This window comes from Blennius ocellaris (genome assembly GCF_963422515.1).
Source record: "Blennius ocellaris genome assembly, chromosome: 24".
Classification (NCBI taxonomy): Eukaryota; Metazoa; Chordata; class Actinopteri; order Blenniiformes; family Blenniidae; genus Blennius; species Blennius ocellaris.
Window position 1 is genome coordinate 7,849,800 of NC_137673.1, and position 16,744 is coordinate 7,866,543.

The following is a 16,744-nucleotide window of genomic DNA, read 5'->3' on the forward strand; positions in this document are numbered from 1 at the left end:
TCACAGAAGCACGTTTTGTCCCCCCATTCCCCCCCCCCTGGTTTGCGAGGCGCGTCACATCAAAGAGCCATCGCCCGCCCGTCGCCGTGGCAACACCCCCCGTCGGGGCCGGCGTCGGCAGACGGACGCTCTAATAACCCGGCGCTAGCAGACGACCGATGGCCACAGCTTTCGCCCCGAGTCGTCGTCTGGAGGTCAAGAGCTGAGTTCAACCCAGAAAAAGGGGGTGGGGGGGTTTAGGGGGGGTCCCTCCATAAGTCTTCTGGAGAAAGTTGGATCTCAGGGTGGTCTGTCTTTCGACTCTGCCCCCCCACCGCTCTCTCTCTCTCTCTCTCTCTCTCCAGTCTCTCTATCATGTGTCAACAGCTTCGCCAAATGGGGAAAGGAGGGAGGAGAAAGAAGGAAAGAACCAGGCAGGCAGAAAGGGAGGGATGCAGTGACTGTCGACCCCCCCCCCCCCTTACCCCCCACCCCACCCCGGTACCGGAATCAGAAGCCACTCTCTCTCTCTCTTGGCCTTTATAAAAGCGCGCTCTCTCCAGACTCCCTGGTAGTTTGGCGGAATCCAGCCGTCGAGAGCGTCCACATGTCGGGTCGCCGCTCCGGCACGCGTTTGGGATTACTGCTGTTGTTTTGAGGAGGAGGAGGAGGAGGAGGAGGAGGAGGAGGAGGAGGAAGAAGAGGAGGAGGAGGAGGAGGAGGAGGAAAGTGTTTGGTGCTCGAGGAGAAAAAGTGGCACCAGGTAAGATCTTGTTTGCTTGTTTTTTTTACCTGCAGTTTCCTTTAATCGGGCAAAAAAGACATGTGAGTTCCTTTGGCTTTTGACTTTGCTCATGGGCAAGGAACCCGACCCACCCGTACCCCCCCCCCCCCCCTTACCCCCCCACCCCCGTGGGAACTGGAGTTCATTTAAGTTGCCGTTCGGCTTCTCGGGAACCTTTTCCAAGCGGTGATTTGTGTGCGAGAGCAGCGGGGGACACAGCAGGTGTTTTCTCTCCCGGCGTCAACCTGCAAAAGTGTGTGTCGCTCTTTCTTTTTCTTTTTTTTGTCTTTCTTGCTTTTCTTTCTTCCTCCTCCTTGTTGTTCCTCTTCCCCGACACGTCTCTCTCTCGAGAGAGGATGCTGAGTGATGATGGCAATCCCCCCCCCCCCCGACCTTGAGCTAACACGGCGGGGGTCAAGAGGTCGCGTGTGACGTCTCGCCGCCGGAGAGGCAGAAACAACACGGAATGCAGTTTCTCCCAAATGTAAAAAAAAAAAAAAAGTTAAATGGAGGCTTTCGTGAGCGTAATTGCAGCATTATTTACTTATAAGCTAACTTTAATAAGTTGCTTATCCCCCCTTATTTCCATGGAGACTGGGTTGGAATGTTTTCAAAAAGTTGCTTTGCTCCGTTTCCATGGAGACGGAGTCATTGAGTTTTTGAAAAGTTGCAAATTTCCCCCTTTTTCCAGGCATTTTTGAAAAGTTGCATTGTACCCCGTTGCCACCGAGACATAGCATTTTTGAAAAGTTGCATTCGCCTTTGTTTCCATGCAGACAAAACTGGAACGTTTTCGAAAAGTTGCATTTCCTCCCCGTTTCCATGGAGACAGAGTCCTCGTGTTTATTTTGGAAATGTTGCGTTATCTCCAGTTTCTACCGACATGGAGATGGCGTTTGTGCATTTTCAAAAAGTTCCACCTCGTTAGCTGTTAAGCGTTTTCAGTGACTCGGAGCCTTAAGAGGAACTTCTGAAAACTTGAAACAAGAAACTACGATACTTTTTTTCTCATGCTTTCCGTCAGTTTTCGCCGATGGATTAGCCGCGAGAGGACCAGGCCCTTGTTTATGCGACATGCTACACGCTACGTGCAACGTGCCATTAGCGTAAAACACGTTCTCTCAACACATCCTTCGATATCCCGCCATCTACGTTTCCATATAATCCCCCACTCCGGCACTCCGGCGCTCCGGCGACGCTTCCGCGGAAACCGCTAAAGCTCCGACTGATCCGCGCTCTCGCTACGAGGAGGAACGAGGAGCCTCACCTGAAACGTTTGACCTTTAGCAACAATGACTGCTCTTAACTCCCCCCTCCCCTTAATACCCCCCCCCCCCCCTTAATACTCCCCTCTCTCCCCCATTCTACTTCAGTGGCTTCCCAGACGCTCCTCGTGACTAAATCAGATTATAATCCACCCCTTGTTTTAAGAGCCTAAACCCACTTTGACTCTGTTTGATTCGCCGTTTGGTCTGTGTACTATTATTCTATAGATGTACAATACTAGAGGTATAAAATGACTAATCACAGTAAAAACGTGGCTGAAGATGTCAACATTTTGCATCGCGTCAATAGAGTTGCTTAAATGGCCCCTGGTGGATGATATTTTGCGATCGACGACTGAGAACTGCTGGAAACGGTGGAACTTTAAAAAAAAAAATTAAAAGCTTAATCTCTGTGGAAATGGGGCGAAAAATGCACCTTTTTCAAAAAAATATGCAGAATTCGTCTGTGTGGGGTTTTTTTTTGCAAACACTACCTCTCCATGAATATGGGGAATAGTGCAACTTTAAAAAAATGCTCCATCTCCATGGTAATGGAGAAAATTATTATTATTTTTTTTTATAACACTCCACCTCCGCCTCTGTGGAAATGGGGTTAAAACCTACTTTTTGGGGAAATATAATTTCTCAAACACTGTCTATGTGAAAACAGGAGCGGGGGGGAAAAAAACCAAAAAACAAACGCAACTTTTCGAAAACGCTCCGCCTCGAAGTCGCGGGACCTTACTTATCAGGAGGCGTCTGAGATTCTTGCGCTCATATCCATCTGAGCTGGACAAAAAAAAACTGCATCAGTCCGGCTTTACCCATGTATGGGCGTCGGCGAGGACTTGCCTCCGTCCGGCACACGACTTCTGCACGGCGGCGTTTTGTTTCCTTACCCTCCCGACCCCGCGGATCAATACCGGGGGGGGGGGGGGGAGCCATCATCGGGACGTTTGCAGGTGTTTTCTACCGTGGAGCTCGCGGAACAGCACCTCCTGTCAGCTAGCAGATGCTCTTGCTGCGGCGCCCCTCAAAGGACTTCAAAGATAGACCTTTGAAGTCCCCCCCCCCCCCCCCCCTTTATCCCCGGTACAGCGGACGATGGCGTCACGCGCGGTCAAACGACTCTCTTTGTTTACAAACTAATCACGGCGGCTTCCTTCCCGCCTGCTGCCTTGCAGATTGCGCCACTCCTCAACGTCACCGTTCGCAAACATCCGACGACACGCCGGTCAACGCAGACTTTTCGGAGCCACACTCGTCTGCCGCCGCCGCCACTTTCGTCAGACGGTTCGGGGAGGGGGGGTGAAGCTAAACGGCTATTTAAAGATGCCGCACATATCAGGAAATCAATACCTTTTCTAATTTTGAGCGGATAGTATAATTAGGGCAGACGTGAGACTGTTGCCGGGCAGAACAGCGACAGGTACTGGTCAAGCGTTTAAGGTTATAGGTTATAGGTTATAGGTTAAGGTTCCACGTTTCTCCCAAGACGACCGTTTACCACCGTCTGCTGCGGCTTTGCTGTTGAGGAGTCAATACAACCCCCCCCCTTCCCACCCCCGATATTTCATATTGAAGACGACTACAATCTGATTTTTCTTTTCTTTTGTCCACAGGTCACCACGTCATGTCAAACGACGACCAACTATGAGCCGGTGAGTGCACTCATCCTGACGTTTTCACAAAGATACCAGTAAACAGAGGCTTTTTTCCTTTTATTTGCTTTCCACGCTTGATTTTTAATCTCCAGGCTTAAAAACAGCTGGATTAAAACAAACAGTTTAAAAAAAAAAAAGGACAACAATGGCTAAAACACGCAAAAGGGTTGAACTAAAATTATGACGTGAGATGTTTTGCTTCCAGAAAATAAAATAACAAAAAGGAAAAGAAAGAAAATTAAAAAAATAAAAAATAAATAAAAGGGGATAGTGGAAGAAAAAAGACCCCAAAAAAAGAGGAAGAAGTGAAGAACTGACATGTTCTGTGGCTCCAGACAAATTTCATTTGAAGTAAAATTGTGGAAAAACTGGTCGTAAAGGTTGAGTCGGTAAACGACGCGGTTAAAAACGCTTCTTCGACTCAATGCGCCACCTTGTGGTGCCGGCGTGCATTGCACGTCTCGTCCCCTTTGGCACACGCCCTCACCTGCTCTGATGGTTTTTATTTGCTTGTAGTCGCTACTCCTGCTGTCGTTTCTCGACAATTGTTACCACCTTCTCTTATTATTATTTGTTTGTTGTTTTTTTTTTTTATTTACTGATTTCAATCTTTTTGGCACGCCGCCATATTTCTTGGCCCGCGATCACAATAAGTGGGAACTGGAGCTGCAGTCAAAGTGATTATTCCTGCTGCCCTCTTGGGGCTTTCTGGAGAAAAAAAAAAAAAGAAAAAAGTGATTTATGCGCTGCGACACCAAGACTTGAGTCATTTTCATTTTAATGAGCTTGAAATTGGAGGGTTTTTTTATTCACTCCCATAAAGAACGCCGGCTCAGCAAATGTTGGGTCATGATTAGAAAAACTGGCAATTTGATCACTCGTCCCGATTCCTTCCTATAAAGTAAAAAAAAAAAAAAAAAAAAGACTTTGTGTACTTTGGGCTCCGGCTCCTTCGATCACGACTTGTTAAACAGGGTTTGTTTACAGAGCGAGAGAGAGTCGCCGCGCTTCACCTCCGCCGGGGAGGTTTTTTTTCCCCTCGCGCCGCCTGTCAGGGAACCTTCAGGAACCTCCTGGGTTCTCCACCTTCCACCGTGTGCCGCCACGTCACCGCAACTACATTGTGCAGTGAAAATAAGAAGTCGGAATAGAATCAAGGGTCCAGTTTTGGTTGTTATATGTATATATACTATATATACATATATATATATATATATATATATATATATACACTCATTGAGTAGGGATGCACCGATACCACATTTTAAAAAGACAAGTACAAGTAAGAAAACTCATCTTTCGCTACTTGCCGATACTGAGTACCGGTACAAGTACTGACCTTTAGATATGTGCCAATACCGAGGACCAATACAACTACTAACTTTTAGCTCCTTGCCGATACTGAGCACCGATACAAGAACTAACATTTATCTACTTGCTGATACCCTGTACAGATACAAGAACTAACCTTTTGCTACTTACCGATACTGAGTACCAATACCAGTACTAACATTTAGCTACTTGCATATATATTGAGCACGATACAAGAACTATCCTTTAGCTACTTGCCGATACAGAGTACCAATACAAGTACTAACATTTAGCTACTTGCTGATACCGAGTACCGATACAAGAAATAACCTTTAGCTCCTTGCAGATACTGAGTACAAATGTAAGTACTGACCTTTAGATATGTGCCAATACCGAGGACCAATACAACTACTAACTTTTAGCTCCTTGTCGATACTGAGCCCCGATACAAGAACTAACCTTGAGCTCCTTGCCGATACTGCGTACCAATACCAGTACTAACATTTAGCTACTTGCTGATACAGAGTACCGATACAATAACTAACCTTTAGCTCCTTGCAGATACTGAGTACTGATACAAGAACTAAACTTTTGCTACTTACCGATACTGAGTACCAACATGAGTACTAAGCTTTACTCAGGAGCCGATACCGAGTATTGATTTGAGTGCTAACCTTTAGCTATTTATCGATACCGAGTACTGACACAAGAACTGACCCCCATAGCTACTTGCCAATGCTGAGTACCAGTACGAGTACTAACCTTTAGCCGCTTGCTGATACTAAGTATTGACACAAGTACTAACCTTCAGCTACTTGTCGATACAGAGAATCAATATGAGCACTAACCTTTGCCGACTTGCCGATAACGAGTATTGGTGTGAATGCTCGGTGCAGTATCGGACCCGATACTGGTATCGGTACATCCCGACCATCAAGCATTGCATAATAGCCATACATCACCTCAACGTCGTATAAATATGTGAGTGCGAAGAACACGACGCGTGTTAATGGAGAAGATTCGTCCATCTTTTACTCTCAAAACGTTGTTTCTTCCTCGCCGTGAGAGAAACAACGTCTAACCCACTGACTCTCTCTCTCTCTCTCTCTCTCTCTCTCTCTCTCTCTCTCTCTCTCTCCCCCTCTCTCTCTCTCCAGCCTCCCACTCCTCAGCTGCCATTAAAGCATGTAGACACACCGGTAAGTAGCGCTCCTTCTCTCAGTGTTCACACCAGGGGAGACATGCTTTAAAACTCATTCACAAAAAAATGCCGTTATTCCTGGAATAACGGCAGAAAGTATGCCGACGCCTCGGCTCACATACTTCTCTTCATGTCCTCGTGGAAATGCCTTTGTTTCGGCAACGGCGCTGGTATGTGGTCCGGAGACGGAACGTCAGCTGGCAAAACGTGACATTTCACCGTATTCCGCACTGTTAAAATTGGCTCCATGCCGCGTTAGCTGTCACTTTCTGTTGTGATTGTTTGTTTTTTTTTGTGTGAAAACAGAGACATTTTCATCATCATGCGTCAAGAAAAACTTGATAGTTTGAAGTTAAAAGTGGTTTTGGCACGATTTGAATGGTCCAGCCCACTCAACATGGATAATGTGATGATGTCGTTTTAAACGGCCAGTAATGTATTAATTCTGTCGATTTTAAGTGGAATTGACCATTTTGAATAGAATGAAGCTAAAAATTTTGCAATTTTGACCATTTTGAATAGAATGAAGCTAAAAATTTTGCAATTTTGACCATTTTGAATAGAATGAAGCTAAACATTTTACAATTTTGACCATTTTGAATAGAATGAAGCTAAACATTTTGCAATTTTGTCAATTTTCAATAGAATGAAGCTAAAAAATGTAACAGTTTTTACCATTTTGAATAGAATGAAGCTAAAAATTAAACAATTTTGTCCATTTTGAATAGAATATAGCTAGAAAAAATTTTTGGTCCATTTTTAATAGAATGAAGCTAGAAATGTTGGAATTTTGACCATTTTCAATAGAATGAAGCTAAAATTTTTACAGTTTTTGCCATTGTGAATATGATGAAGCTAAAAATGTAGCAATTTTGACCACTTTGAATAGAATGAAGCAAAAAACTTTGCAATTTTGACCATTTTGAATAGAATGAAGCTAAAAATTAAACAATTTTGTCCATTTTGAATAGAACGAAGCTAAAAATATTGCAATTTTGGCCATTTTGATTAAAAGGATGCTAAAAATGTAACAGTTTTTACCATTTTGAATAGAATGAAGTCAAAGTTGAAACACTTTTGACCATTTTAAATAGAATGAAGCCAATAATGTAACAATGTAACAATGTTGGCCATCCAGAATGCAACAGCTATACGAGTTTTTTTCAGGGGGACATTTCATATTTTGCATCATTCAAGTTGGCTTAATTTTGCGATTGGACAATTTTGCATAGTAATTGTTTAGATATGCGAAAATATAGGCATGTTCATTATGTATACTCCCAAAGAAAAACTTACCTGAAAGCTTATTTTGGCTTTTTTTTTATTTTATTTTTTTTAGTTTAGATAAAAAAAGACTAAAAGGTCTGTAAACGCCCTTAGAATAAACATTTCCCAATGATTTACAGAAGGTGGCGGCACAACCCTGCGCACAACAGCCAACCAATCACAGCACAGTATTTAGATTTTGCTGGGGAAAAAAAACAACCTAAATATTTGCAGGAATCAGATTCCTCCACATGCAGGTGGTCCTTCTCTAATGTTTTGCGGCGGAAGCTCTGAAATCTGAAAAAGCTGCAGAGACATCTGCTGCAAGCCGGGCGCGTTTGCAAAAACCGTCCCCGTCCTGTGCCAGCGGCCGGTGCCAAGGCCTGGCCCGAGCCTCGGCACGCCATGTTTTTGTTTTTTTTTGCGAAAGCGCGGCGGGTGTGGGTCCCTCAGAACGATAAAAGCCGCCCCGCTAATGTAAAAAGAAAACAGTTTACTCAAGCCTGCGTTCACTAAAAGTGGCTCGTTTTCAATGTTGGGTTTTTTTTGTGTGTCATGTCCGTGCTGTTTTTTTTTTTTTACCCTCTCTGTTTGCATCAGAGTGTTTAGAAAGGCGGTGACTCAGACCGGGATTATAAACACAGATCAGTGTGTTGCACTCCGGCTCCAAAAAGAGATTTAATGTGCAAACCGTGCCGTCACACCGAAGGGAGGCTGGCGGAGGGAACGGGGATCGGCTCACACTTCCACCAGTTCATGCTATTTTATGCTTTATGTGTCAAAATACTTGTATTGCATTGGATGGAAACGGCATCTGTGGCTCTTTATTTATTATAAGATCAACTAAATAGTCTCGGAAAGGAAATTCATTGCATTATCCTTCATTTTTGTGTATATTTAGAGCCGTTTGACACGATTCATTTTGGTTGAATTACCTCAGATTGGCCTGTTTTACTGCAAATTCAGGCAAACTTTGGATTGAATTGGATGAAAATAGCTTCATTTATTCTGTTTCTGGCAGATTATAAAAAAAAAAGATTACTTAAAGAGTCTCAAAAAGGGAAATTCTTTGCATTATCCTTAATTTTTGTGTATATTTAGAGCTGTTTCACAGTTTAATCCAATTAATTTTAGTTGAATTACCTCAGATTGGTAAGTTTTACTGCAAATTCAGGCAAATTTTGGATTGAATTAGATGAAAATAGCTTCATTTATTCTGTTTCTGGCAGATTATTTGAAAAAAATAGATCAATTAAAGAGTCTCAAAAATGAAATTCATTGCATTATCCATAAAATACAAGTTTCTTACGAGCTATTTCAAACTGTGATCATCGGTTGAGATCACAGCATCTCGGGGTAAATGATGTCAGCGGCGTTTCTTGTTTGTTTCACCGCAAATTCGGACGTAAACGTGAGTATTTTAATCATAATAGGCATCAGGATACATTTACAACAGTGCAACATAGACACGGCTGCATCGTTTGCGATACCCGGCATCTCATTTAAGCCTTTTGTTTAAGCGACGTAAACCCGTGGCCGCTGGGTCGTTATCAAAGGGATCTGGACCGGTTTAATCCAGCGGCCGCTGACAAGACGAGAGTACGATCACACTGGAGTACACGAGGCAGAGAGGGGAGAAGAAAAAAGAGAAAAGAAAGGGGAAGTCAGAAATAATGAGAGATAATGAGGCCGGGGGAGGAGGAGGAGGAGGAGGAGGAGGAGGAAGTCCGGAGAACACAAAGTGGGAGGGAGGGAAAAGCAAAGGAAGGAAGCTGCATCGTGATAGCCGACATCACTTCGTTGGCGGCGTTTCTGCCACGAACATGGCGATCGAGCTCCCGTTGCCCGGATAAAAAAAGCAGCCTGGACCCCAAACCGTTTGTTGGAATATTGGGTCAATGCCTCATCATGCCTCTGGGCGGCGCTGTTGGACGGCATCTCGCTCGCCTGCGCTCATCCTGCAGGTGGAGCGGCGGGTACCTGTTGGGCAAGGTAGGCCACGCCCACCCTCAAGAGCCACGGTCAAGTCGTCTGGTCCCGTTTCGACAATAACGACAACAAACTGGAAAAACGTCTGGGGGAAAAAAAACAACTTTGAAGGACGATGTGTCCATTCTTAAAACTGATTTTCAATAAATCCAGTATAATAATATAATAACAAACACATTTGTCTTAATGTAGCAATGTATATAGTTTGCATACGCCATATATGTTCTGTGCACATATGTATTTCCTTGCACGTCCATGTACGTTCACATATACTCGTATACATTTAAATAATCATATTATATACAAATATACATACAACACAGGATGACAAAAAAAAATTGGTGAATCTTTATTTCATGTTGCATTTATATCTGTTTGAACATTTTATTTTATTTTTTACCAAGGATGCATCGGCCAATTTGAGTAATTTTATTTTTTTTGTTTTGGATTTTTGATTTTTAGAAAAATGGTATCTGTCCAGTAAATACAAGTGAGCCAGTATGAAATATATGTATATATAATGTGGGTTATATAATGTGAATGTGGGTTATCAGTATTGAAGAAAATGATAAAAATGTGATAATATGATTGAAGCTTGTTGTGTTTGGCGGAACTAATGTTAAAATATAGCGTGCTATACACTATATACACGTGCTATACACTGACTATATAGTACGCCGGTCGCAGAAAGTAGAAATCGCCGCAGAAGTCTTTTAGATTTCGGTGTGAAAGTACCTCAGCGCTTCGGATGTCCCGCCTGCCCGCGTGCCGATCGACTCCCACTGACGAGTCGGCGCCGCTACGAGCCGACAGATTGCTGCTGCGATTGCGAAACGTGGCGGCGCGGCGCCCTCCGGGCCTCGTGCGAACATGCTGTGTCGTTTTGCTAACACCGCCGTCAGCGGGCCGCCGAGCATCTGGTTCCTGTCAGATCACTGTGAATTATGCTTTTTTTTTTTTTTTTTGAGCTCCTGGTGGTGGTGGTGGGGGGGGGAGGGGTGGTAGGATTAGCCTCATCTGCTAGAGAGGCCGCTCCAATGTGTGTTTAACCTTGATTTCAGACCAGGCTTGCCAGCGTTGCCAGTGGAGTTCCAATTTCGTATCGTCCGTCCGCGGGATGGCTCCATCTTTTTGACACCCCCCCCCCCCCCCCCCCCCCCCGACGAACAGAGGAAGAGCCAACTGTAGCGTGCAGGACGTAGCGGTTCCTCGACGCGACGGCGTATTTAGTACCGTCTTCCCTCCGCGAGGCCCGTCGCTGCTGGACGTTCCCGCTCGTTCTTCTCTGGGCCACTCGGTATAACGTGACGCCTCGGCGGAACAAAGTCCGGAGGGTTTTATCTCCTCGAACCCTTTGTCTTCCTCGTGCCTCTTCGAGTCAATTTGCAAACCCAACAACATGGTCAGGATTCCCACATGACCTTTTGTGTCTGTGTGTGTGTGTGTGTGTGTGTGTGTGTGTGTTTGCCAGGGATCGGCGAGATCCTGCAAGAGCGTGGAGATAAGGCGAAAGCAGTCACGGTAAGTCGCACGGAAACGCTCCTGAGACAAAACAAGAAACAAAAAAAACACCCGACAGGGCACGTTAAGTTTATTAGGAAAAGATCAAGTGATAAGTTATTATTTCTGTTGCACATTAAGTGTTCCTGGGGTCGTTTGTAATCGCTCAACAAAAAGCTGACCGTCCGTGGATTTACTGTACGAATAACACCCAATAAAGCCCCTCGCTTGTTTGGCAAGCAGAATGAGTTGCGCAATTTCCAAAGGGGTCGAGTCAACAAAGCGGAGGAGCACTGTAAATCTCAGAGTGAGCTGCCGGGAGCTTACGTTTTCCGTCAAGTGGACGTTTTCGACGGACTCCGTCCCCGAAATCGTGAACAAGCAGGGACCTCACATATCGACATCCAAAGTCTAAGATCCTGGACTGATATTTGAGGGTTTTTCTGAATGTCCGATTCCCCCAAACCCCAGAATTCTCCACGGTCTTTTACGAGCCGGAAACTCTCCTAACCCCCTCGCTCGTCCGTCGTCTCCAGGAGTCAGAGCGTGGTCCCGGCCATGGAGGACAGCTACGAGGTGGACCTGGTCTACATCACGGAGCGGATCATCTCCGTGTCGTTCCCCGCCGGCGCCGAGGAGCGCAGCTACACCGCCAACCTCAAGGAGGTGGCGACGATGCTGCGCTCCAAACACGCCGAACACTACCTGGTGAGAGAGAGAGAGACACACGCGTGCCGGCGGCTTCGCGGCGTCTGAAACGAACCGTGCTTGAATGCGTTCCGTCTTCTCAGGTGCTGAACTTGAGCGAGCAGAGGAACGACTTGTCAAAGTTGAACCACAAGGTAAAAATGTCCACGTTGCACCACCCTTCCCTTTGGGTCGGGGAGCGCAAGGCGATCTTGAAAGCCACCGATCGCGAGACCCGACTTGTTTGCCGCGCAGGTGTTCGAGTTCGGCTGGCCAGACGACCACGCGCCGGCGCTGGACAAGATCTGCAGCATGTGCAAGGCCATCGACACGTGGCTCAACGGAGACCCGCGCAACGTGGTGGTGCTGCACAACAAGGTCAGTCGACGCATTAAGGGAGAAAAAAAAATACATCAAACTTTATTTCTACATGCAATTTCTACCATTTTTGTGGTGGATTACTGGATTTATTTATTTTTATTTTATTTATTTATTTATTTATTTATTTATTTATTTATTTATTGCTATTTTTATTTATTGCTATTTTTCGTTTTATTTATTATGTCTTTTATGATTTATTTATTAGAAATAAATATATATTGATACCATTTTTTTTTTAAATCATTCTATTTATTTGTTGGATTGCTTTTCTTTTCTTTTCCATTGCGTCGTTGTGCATTGCCGCTGCTGTGATGTTCTACGTCCATCCAGATTGGCGATTGAATCGCCAATCCGCCTCAAATTCGTGTTTTTGTTCTTGTCTCTGTGTTGCAGGGGAACCGAGGTCGGACCGGGGTGGTGGTGGCCGCGTACATGCACTACAGCAACATATCGGCAAGGTATCAATCATGTCCCGATCGTAAAGGCCGTTGAGATTTGAGCGTTTCAGTTTATTCCTCGTCTGGAGGTTTTGTCAGGACAGGAGCAACAATCCGTCAAACTGACGTAACTCTCCTTGAATACAACCAGATGTTAACGGGTGGGAAGGAGGCCAAGGTGTCCTGGGGGGACCCTCGCGCAGCAGGGTTTTCCAAAACAAAAGCCCGACGTTGTCGAGCTTTTGTTTTCAATCTGCGAAACACTCAACAAAATAAATGGCGCCCGTGTGATTTTTTTTTTTGCGTTAAGCAGTGCCGATCAGGCGCTGGACCGGTTCGCCATGAGACGCTTCTACGAGGACAAAGCGCTTCCAGTGGGACAGCCGTCGCAGACCAGGTGAGCCTCGCCGCCTCGGGACGCGCCGTGACGTCCACACAACACGAGTCACGTGTTGGAAACGTCTTCAGACCTCGTGTATGACGACTCTGGACAGACAGTAACTGGGGCGCTGAAGGTATACGAGCATAAATCCATTCAACTGGCCAACTGACCGACAGACCATCCATCCATCCAACCAACAATCAATATATTCATTAGTTGAGCCAACCAACCATACATCCAACCAACAATCAATACATTCATCCATTAATTGAGTCAGCTAATCATCCATCCCTCATCCATCCATCCAACCAACAATCAATACATTCATTGATTGAGCCAACCAACCATACATCCAACCAACAATCAATACATTCATTAATTGAGCAAACCAACCATCCATCCAACCAACAATCAATACATTCATTGATTGAGCCAACCAACCATACATCCAACCAACAATCAATACATTCATTAATTGAGCCAACCAACCATACATCCAACCAACAATCAATGCATTCATCCATTAATTGAGTCAACTAAGCATCCATCCATCCAACCAACAATCAATACATTCATTAATTGAGCCAACCAACCATACATCCAACCAACAATCAATACATTTATCCATTAATTAAGTCAACTACTCATTCATCCATCCATCCATCCATCCAACCAACCAACAATCAATACATTCATCCATTAATTGAGTCAACTAATCATCCATCCATCCATCCATCCATCCAACCAACAATCCATACATCCATTAATTGAGGCAACCAACCAAGCAACATCCATCCAACCAACCAGCCAATCATCCACCTATCCAACCAACAATCAATATATTCATTCATACATCCATTAATTGAGGCAATCAATCATCCATCCATCCAACTAACAATCCATACATCCATTAATTGAGGCAACCGACCAACTAATCGGCCAACCATCCATCCATCCATCCATCCAACCAACAATCCATACATCCATTAATTGGGCCAACTCGCCAACCATCCATCCATTGATTGACTCAGCCAGCTCGCCAACCATCCATCTAACCATCCATTGATTCAACCAACCAACCAACCAACCATCCATCCATCCATCCATCCTAATGTTGTGGCAAAAGTCAGATTGAATTGACCACCGATGCAACAAAAACTCTTCAATAATGTCGTAAATCGTGCAAAAAAAAAAAAAAATTGTGAAATGAAATACCCTGACGTACAAAATGACAGAAAAGAATTTCTATTTGGGGCGACGTTTGGTCAACTTGATAAAGTTTGAAAAGAATGTCACGTACTTTACCTCGATTTATGTCCAACAGCAAGTTGCCATTTGCAAATAAATTGCACAATACATTTTCAACATGTTGTGACGCCCTGTGTACTGGAAGCACTGGAGGTCAGCCATGCTGTAAACTGGGGTTTGGGAACAAAATCTACACAGGAAATACCTCACTTTCTATCACCAGTGGTAAACATGGACAAGCCATCTATCTTGTCTGTCTGAGGGTTTCCACTGGACTCTCGTGGGAGGCTTCATTCTTGTCTTTTAGGCATATCAGAGCATATTTTCCTCTAATTTGTCTCCATTTATAGCCATAAGTGTTCCAAGATAACCCCCCCCCCCCCCCCACCCCTGAACAGACAGAAAGCAAAACAAGGAAGTAGATTCCAAACCAGAGGTGGTCTGACAGATTCAGAAAGTATTTAAGCAATTCATTACTTGGCTCCAGAGAGAGAGAGAGAAAACGTTCCTCCTTCGGGTCATCAATCTCCTCGCTGCCGTATTATTAGACAGTGGACTGCTTAAAGGCTTGACCTCACTGTCTTCACCTGAGGGGGGGGGGGTCCTCGATCCGAGCTTCCCAGAAAGGATGAGCAGGGAAGAAGGTTTTGCAGGGGAACAAACCGAAAGGGACGCCAGGGGACTGAACGACTGAACTTCAGCTGGCGAATTAGGAAGCCGGCTATTCTTCAGCAGGGTCGGTAGGCTTGCCCTCTTGCCGCCGCTGCTACTTCCTGCGTCGGGTATAATTATCTCCGCCCCTGGAGTCCGCCGGTATTATGGTCTGGAAAGTGTGACATTAGCATCAGGGGGAGGAGGTGAGCTTCGTCTGCCGCTTTGCGTGGAAGCCAAAGGAAGTCGAGTCAGATTCTTGACGATTCATTTGGCCCCGCGGAACGTCGCCAGAACCTTTCGCTTTTCGAGAAGAACCAAGGTTTTGGGTTACACGCAATTGACCTTTGGCCAACCCCCCCCCCTCCCTATACCATAAAAAGCATTATTTAGGTGACTGAATACCATGGAAACTGCTTTTGTTGTCCAGTTAAGTCACAAAAAGCAGTAGATGAAATGGGTTTAATCATATTAAGACAACAAGAAGTACTAACCTCTGCAGGTCAATGGTGCAAACCCATCGTCAAATCTTTACATTTACATTGGTACTCTGAACTAATTGTCAGTGACTTGCCGTTTTTAGAAAGTTGGGAGCATTAACAAGACGCCATGATGACAACCCCCCCTTATCCGGAGCCGTTAATATCGCGTAACATTTTAATAAATGTATATCGCGCCTTCAAGCCCCACCTCCTCTCCGCGCCGCTAACACGGCACCCCCTCAGCCCCATCTAATTGAATTTCACAAAGTGCAAAAACCATCTGGCCACTGACAGCCGAGCGAAGGGGTGGGGGGGGGTGGCGCTGCGATCGCACAGTCAAGGTCATGTTTGGCACCATCATCATTATCGTCATTAACAACCAGACCGCGGGACCCCCCGCCGGCCTCACCGCGCAGCCAATTCACTCTGACATTTCTCCGAGTGGAAAACGACTGTTTTGTTGTCAAGGGGGGGGGTGTTTGATTCTGGCTGTGTGAACCTCGGTTGATGTGGCGAGGATTTGGTGTCGGATCCAGACGGAAGGTGTCGGCATTCGAGGTCTCCCGTCGAGTTCTCACCAAGGATACGAGCGATTGCCAAGAATGTTTTCCCCGACCTTTATTCTCGTGCCAGGGACGATTCAGTCACAAGTAAACGGCGAGACAAACAGTTCCACAGCTTCCACGTGGAGCTCAACATGGCCGGGCCGTCGTCGGAAATTCAGGGGGGTGCCTTCACCGTCCAGAGGTTGGCTTTTGGATGAAATCATTTTCCTCGTCCGCAGATACGTGAGATATTTCAACGGCCTGCTCTCCGGACACATCAAAATCAACAACAAGCCCCTCTTCCTGCATCACGTCATCATGCACGGCATACCCAACTTTGAATCCAAAGGAGGTGAGCGTCTGTCCAACTGCGGAATACACGCAACCCTTTACTTCTCAGCCGCTTCATTCGGGTTTTCTTTCTCTCAGGCTGCCGCCCTTTCCTGAAGATCTACCAGGCGATGCAACCGGTCTATACATCGGGAATATAGTATGAGCAGTTCTATTCCACATCAGTGTGTTTGAGTCCAAGAGTAACCAGCTGCTGGATTCTCATGGTTGGGGGGGTTTTTTGTTTTTGTTTTTACAACAGCAACGTGCAAGGCGACAGCAACACCAGTATCTGTATCACCATCGAACCCGGGCTGCTTCTCAAAGGAGACATCTTGGTGAGAACGTTTGTCTCGTTTTCGACGTTACTCCTCAAACCGCCACTGTCCCAACTCACCCCTCCTCTGTCTTTTCCCCCTGTCGCAGCTGAAGTGTTACCACAAGCGGTACAGGAACCCCACCAGGGACCAGGTGTTCAGGGTGCAGTTCCACACGTGTGCCATCCACGACCTCGGGGTGGTTTTCGGCAAAAGCGAACTGGACGAGACCTTCAAAGGTAACGTCTTTCTCCGTTTGCCGGGAACGTTATAGAGTTTACTGACCCCCGTCGAGTAGAGTAGAATAGAATAGAACTTTCTTTAT

At 45.5% G+C, this 16,744-nt stretch overlaps 2 protein-coding genes across 2 annotated transcripts in view; both read left to right on the plus strand.

The window, feature by feature from the left end:
- LOC308147844 (tensin-1-like) overlaps positions 1–3,731 on the plus strand; it is a gene marked incomplete at both ends in the record, with an annotated part of 24,908 nt that extends 21,177 nt beyond the window's left edge. Inside the window, one exon of the mRNA XM_080520179.1 lies at positions 3,651–3,731. Within this exon, the coding sequence (XP_080376305.1) occupies positions 3,651–3,731 (81 nt within the window). The remainder of the gene's footprint in view (positions 1–3,650) is intronic.
- The window catches only part of LOC308147709 (tensin-1-like), a 42,481-nt gene continuing 26,401 nt past the window's right edge, over positions 665–16,744 (plus strand). The window contains exons 1-13 of the mRNA XM_080520022.1: positions 665–742; positions 3,651–3,689; positions 6,161–6,202; positions 10,931–10,980; positions 11,496–11,667; positions 11,751–11,801; positions 11,902–12,024; positions 12,421–12,485; positions 12,778–12,861; positions 16,012–16,124; positions 16,202–16,262; positions 16,365–16,440; positions 16,529–16,658. Coding sequence (XP_080376148.1) covers positions 11,518–11,667; positions 11,751–11,801; positions 11,902–12,024; positions 12,421–12,485; positions 12,778–12,861; positions 16,012–16,124; positions 16,202–16,262; positions 16,365–16,440; positions 16,529–16,658 — 853 coding nt within the window. The 5' untranslated portion in view covers positions 665–742; positions 3,651–3,689; positions 6,161–6,202; positions 10,931–10,980; positions 11,496–11,517. The remainder of the gene's footprint in view (positions 743–3,650; positions 3,690–6,160; positions 6,203–10,930; positions 10,981–11,495; positions 11,668–11,750; positions 11,802–11,901; positions 12,025–12,420; positions 12,486–12,777; positions 12,862–16,011; positions 16,125–16,201; positions 16,263–16,364; positions 16,441–16,528; positions 16,659–16,744) is intronic.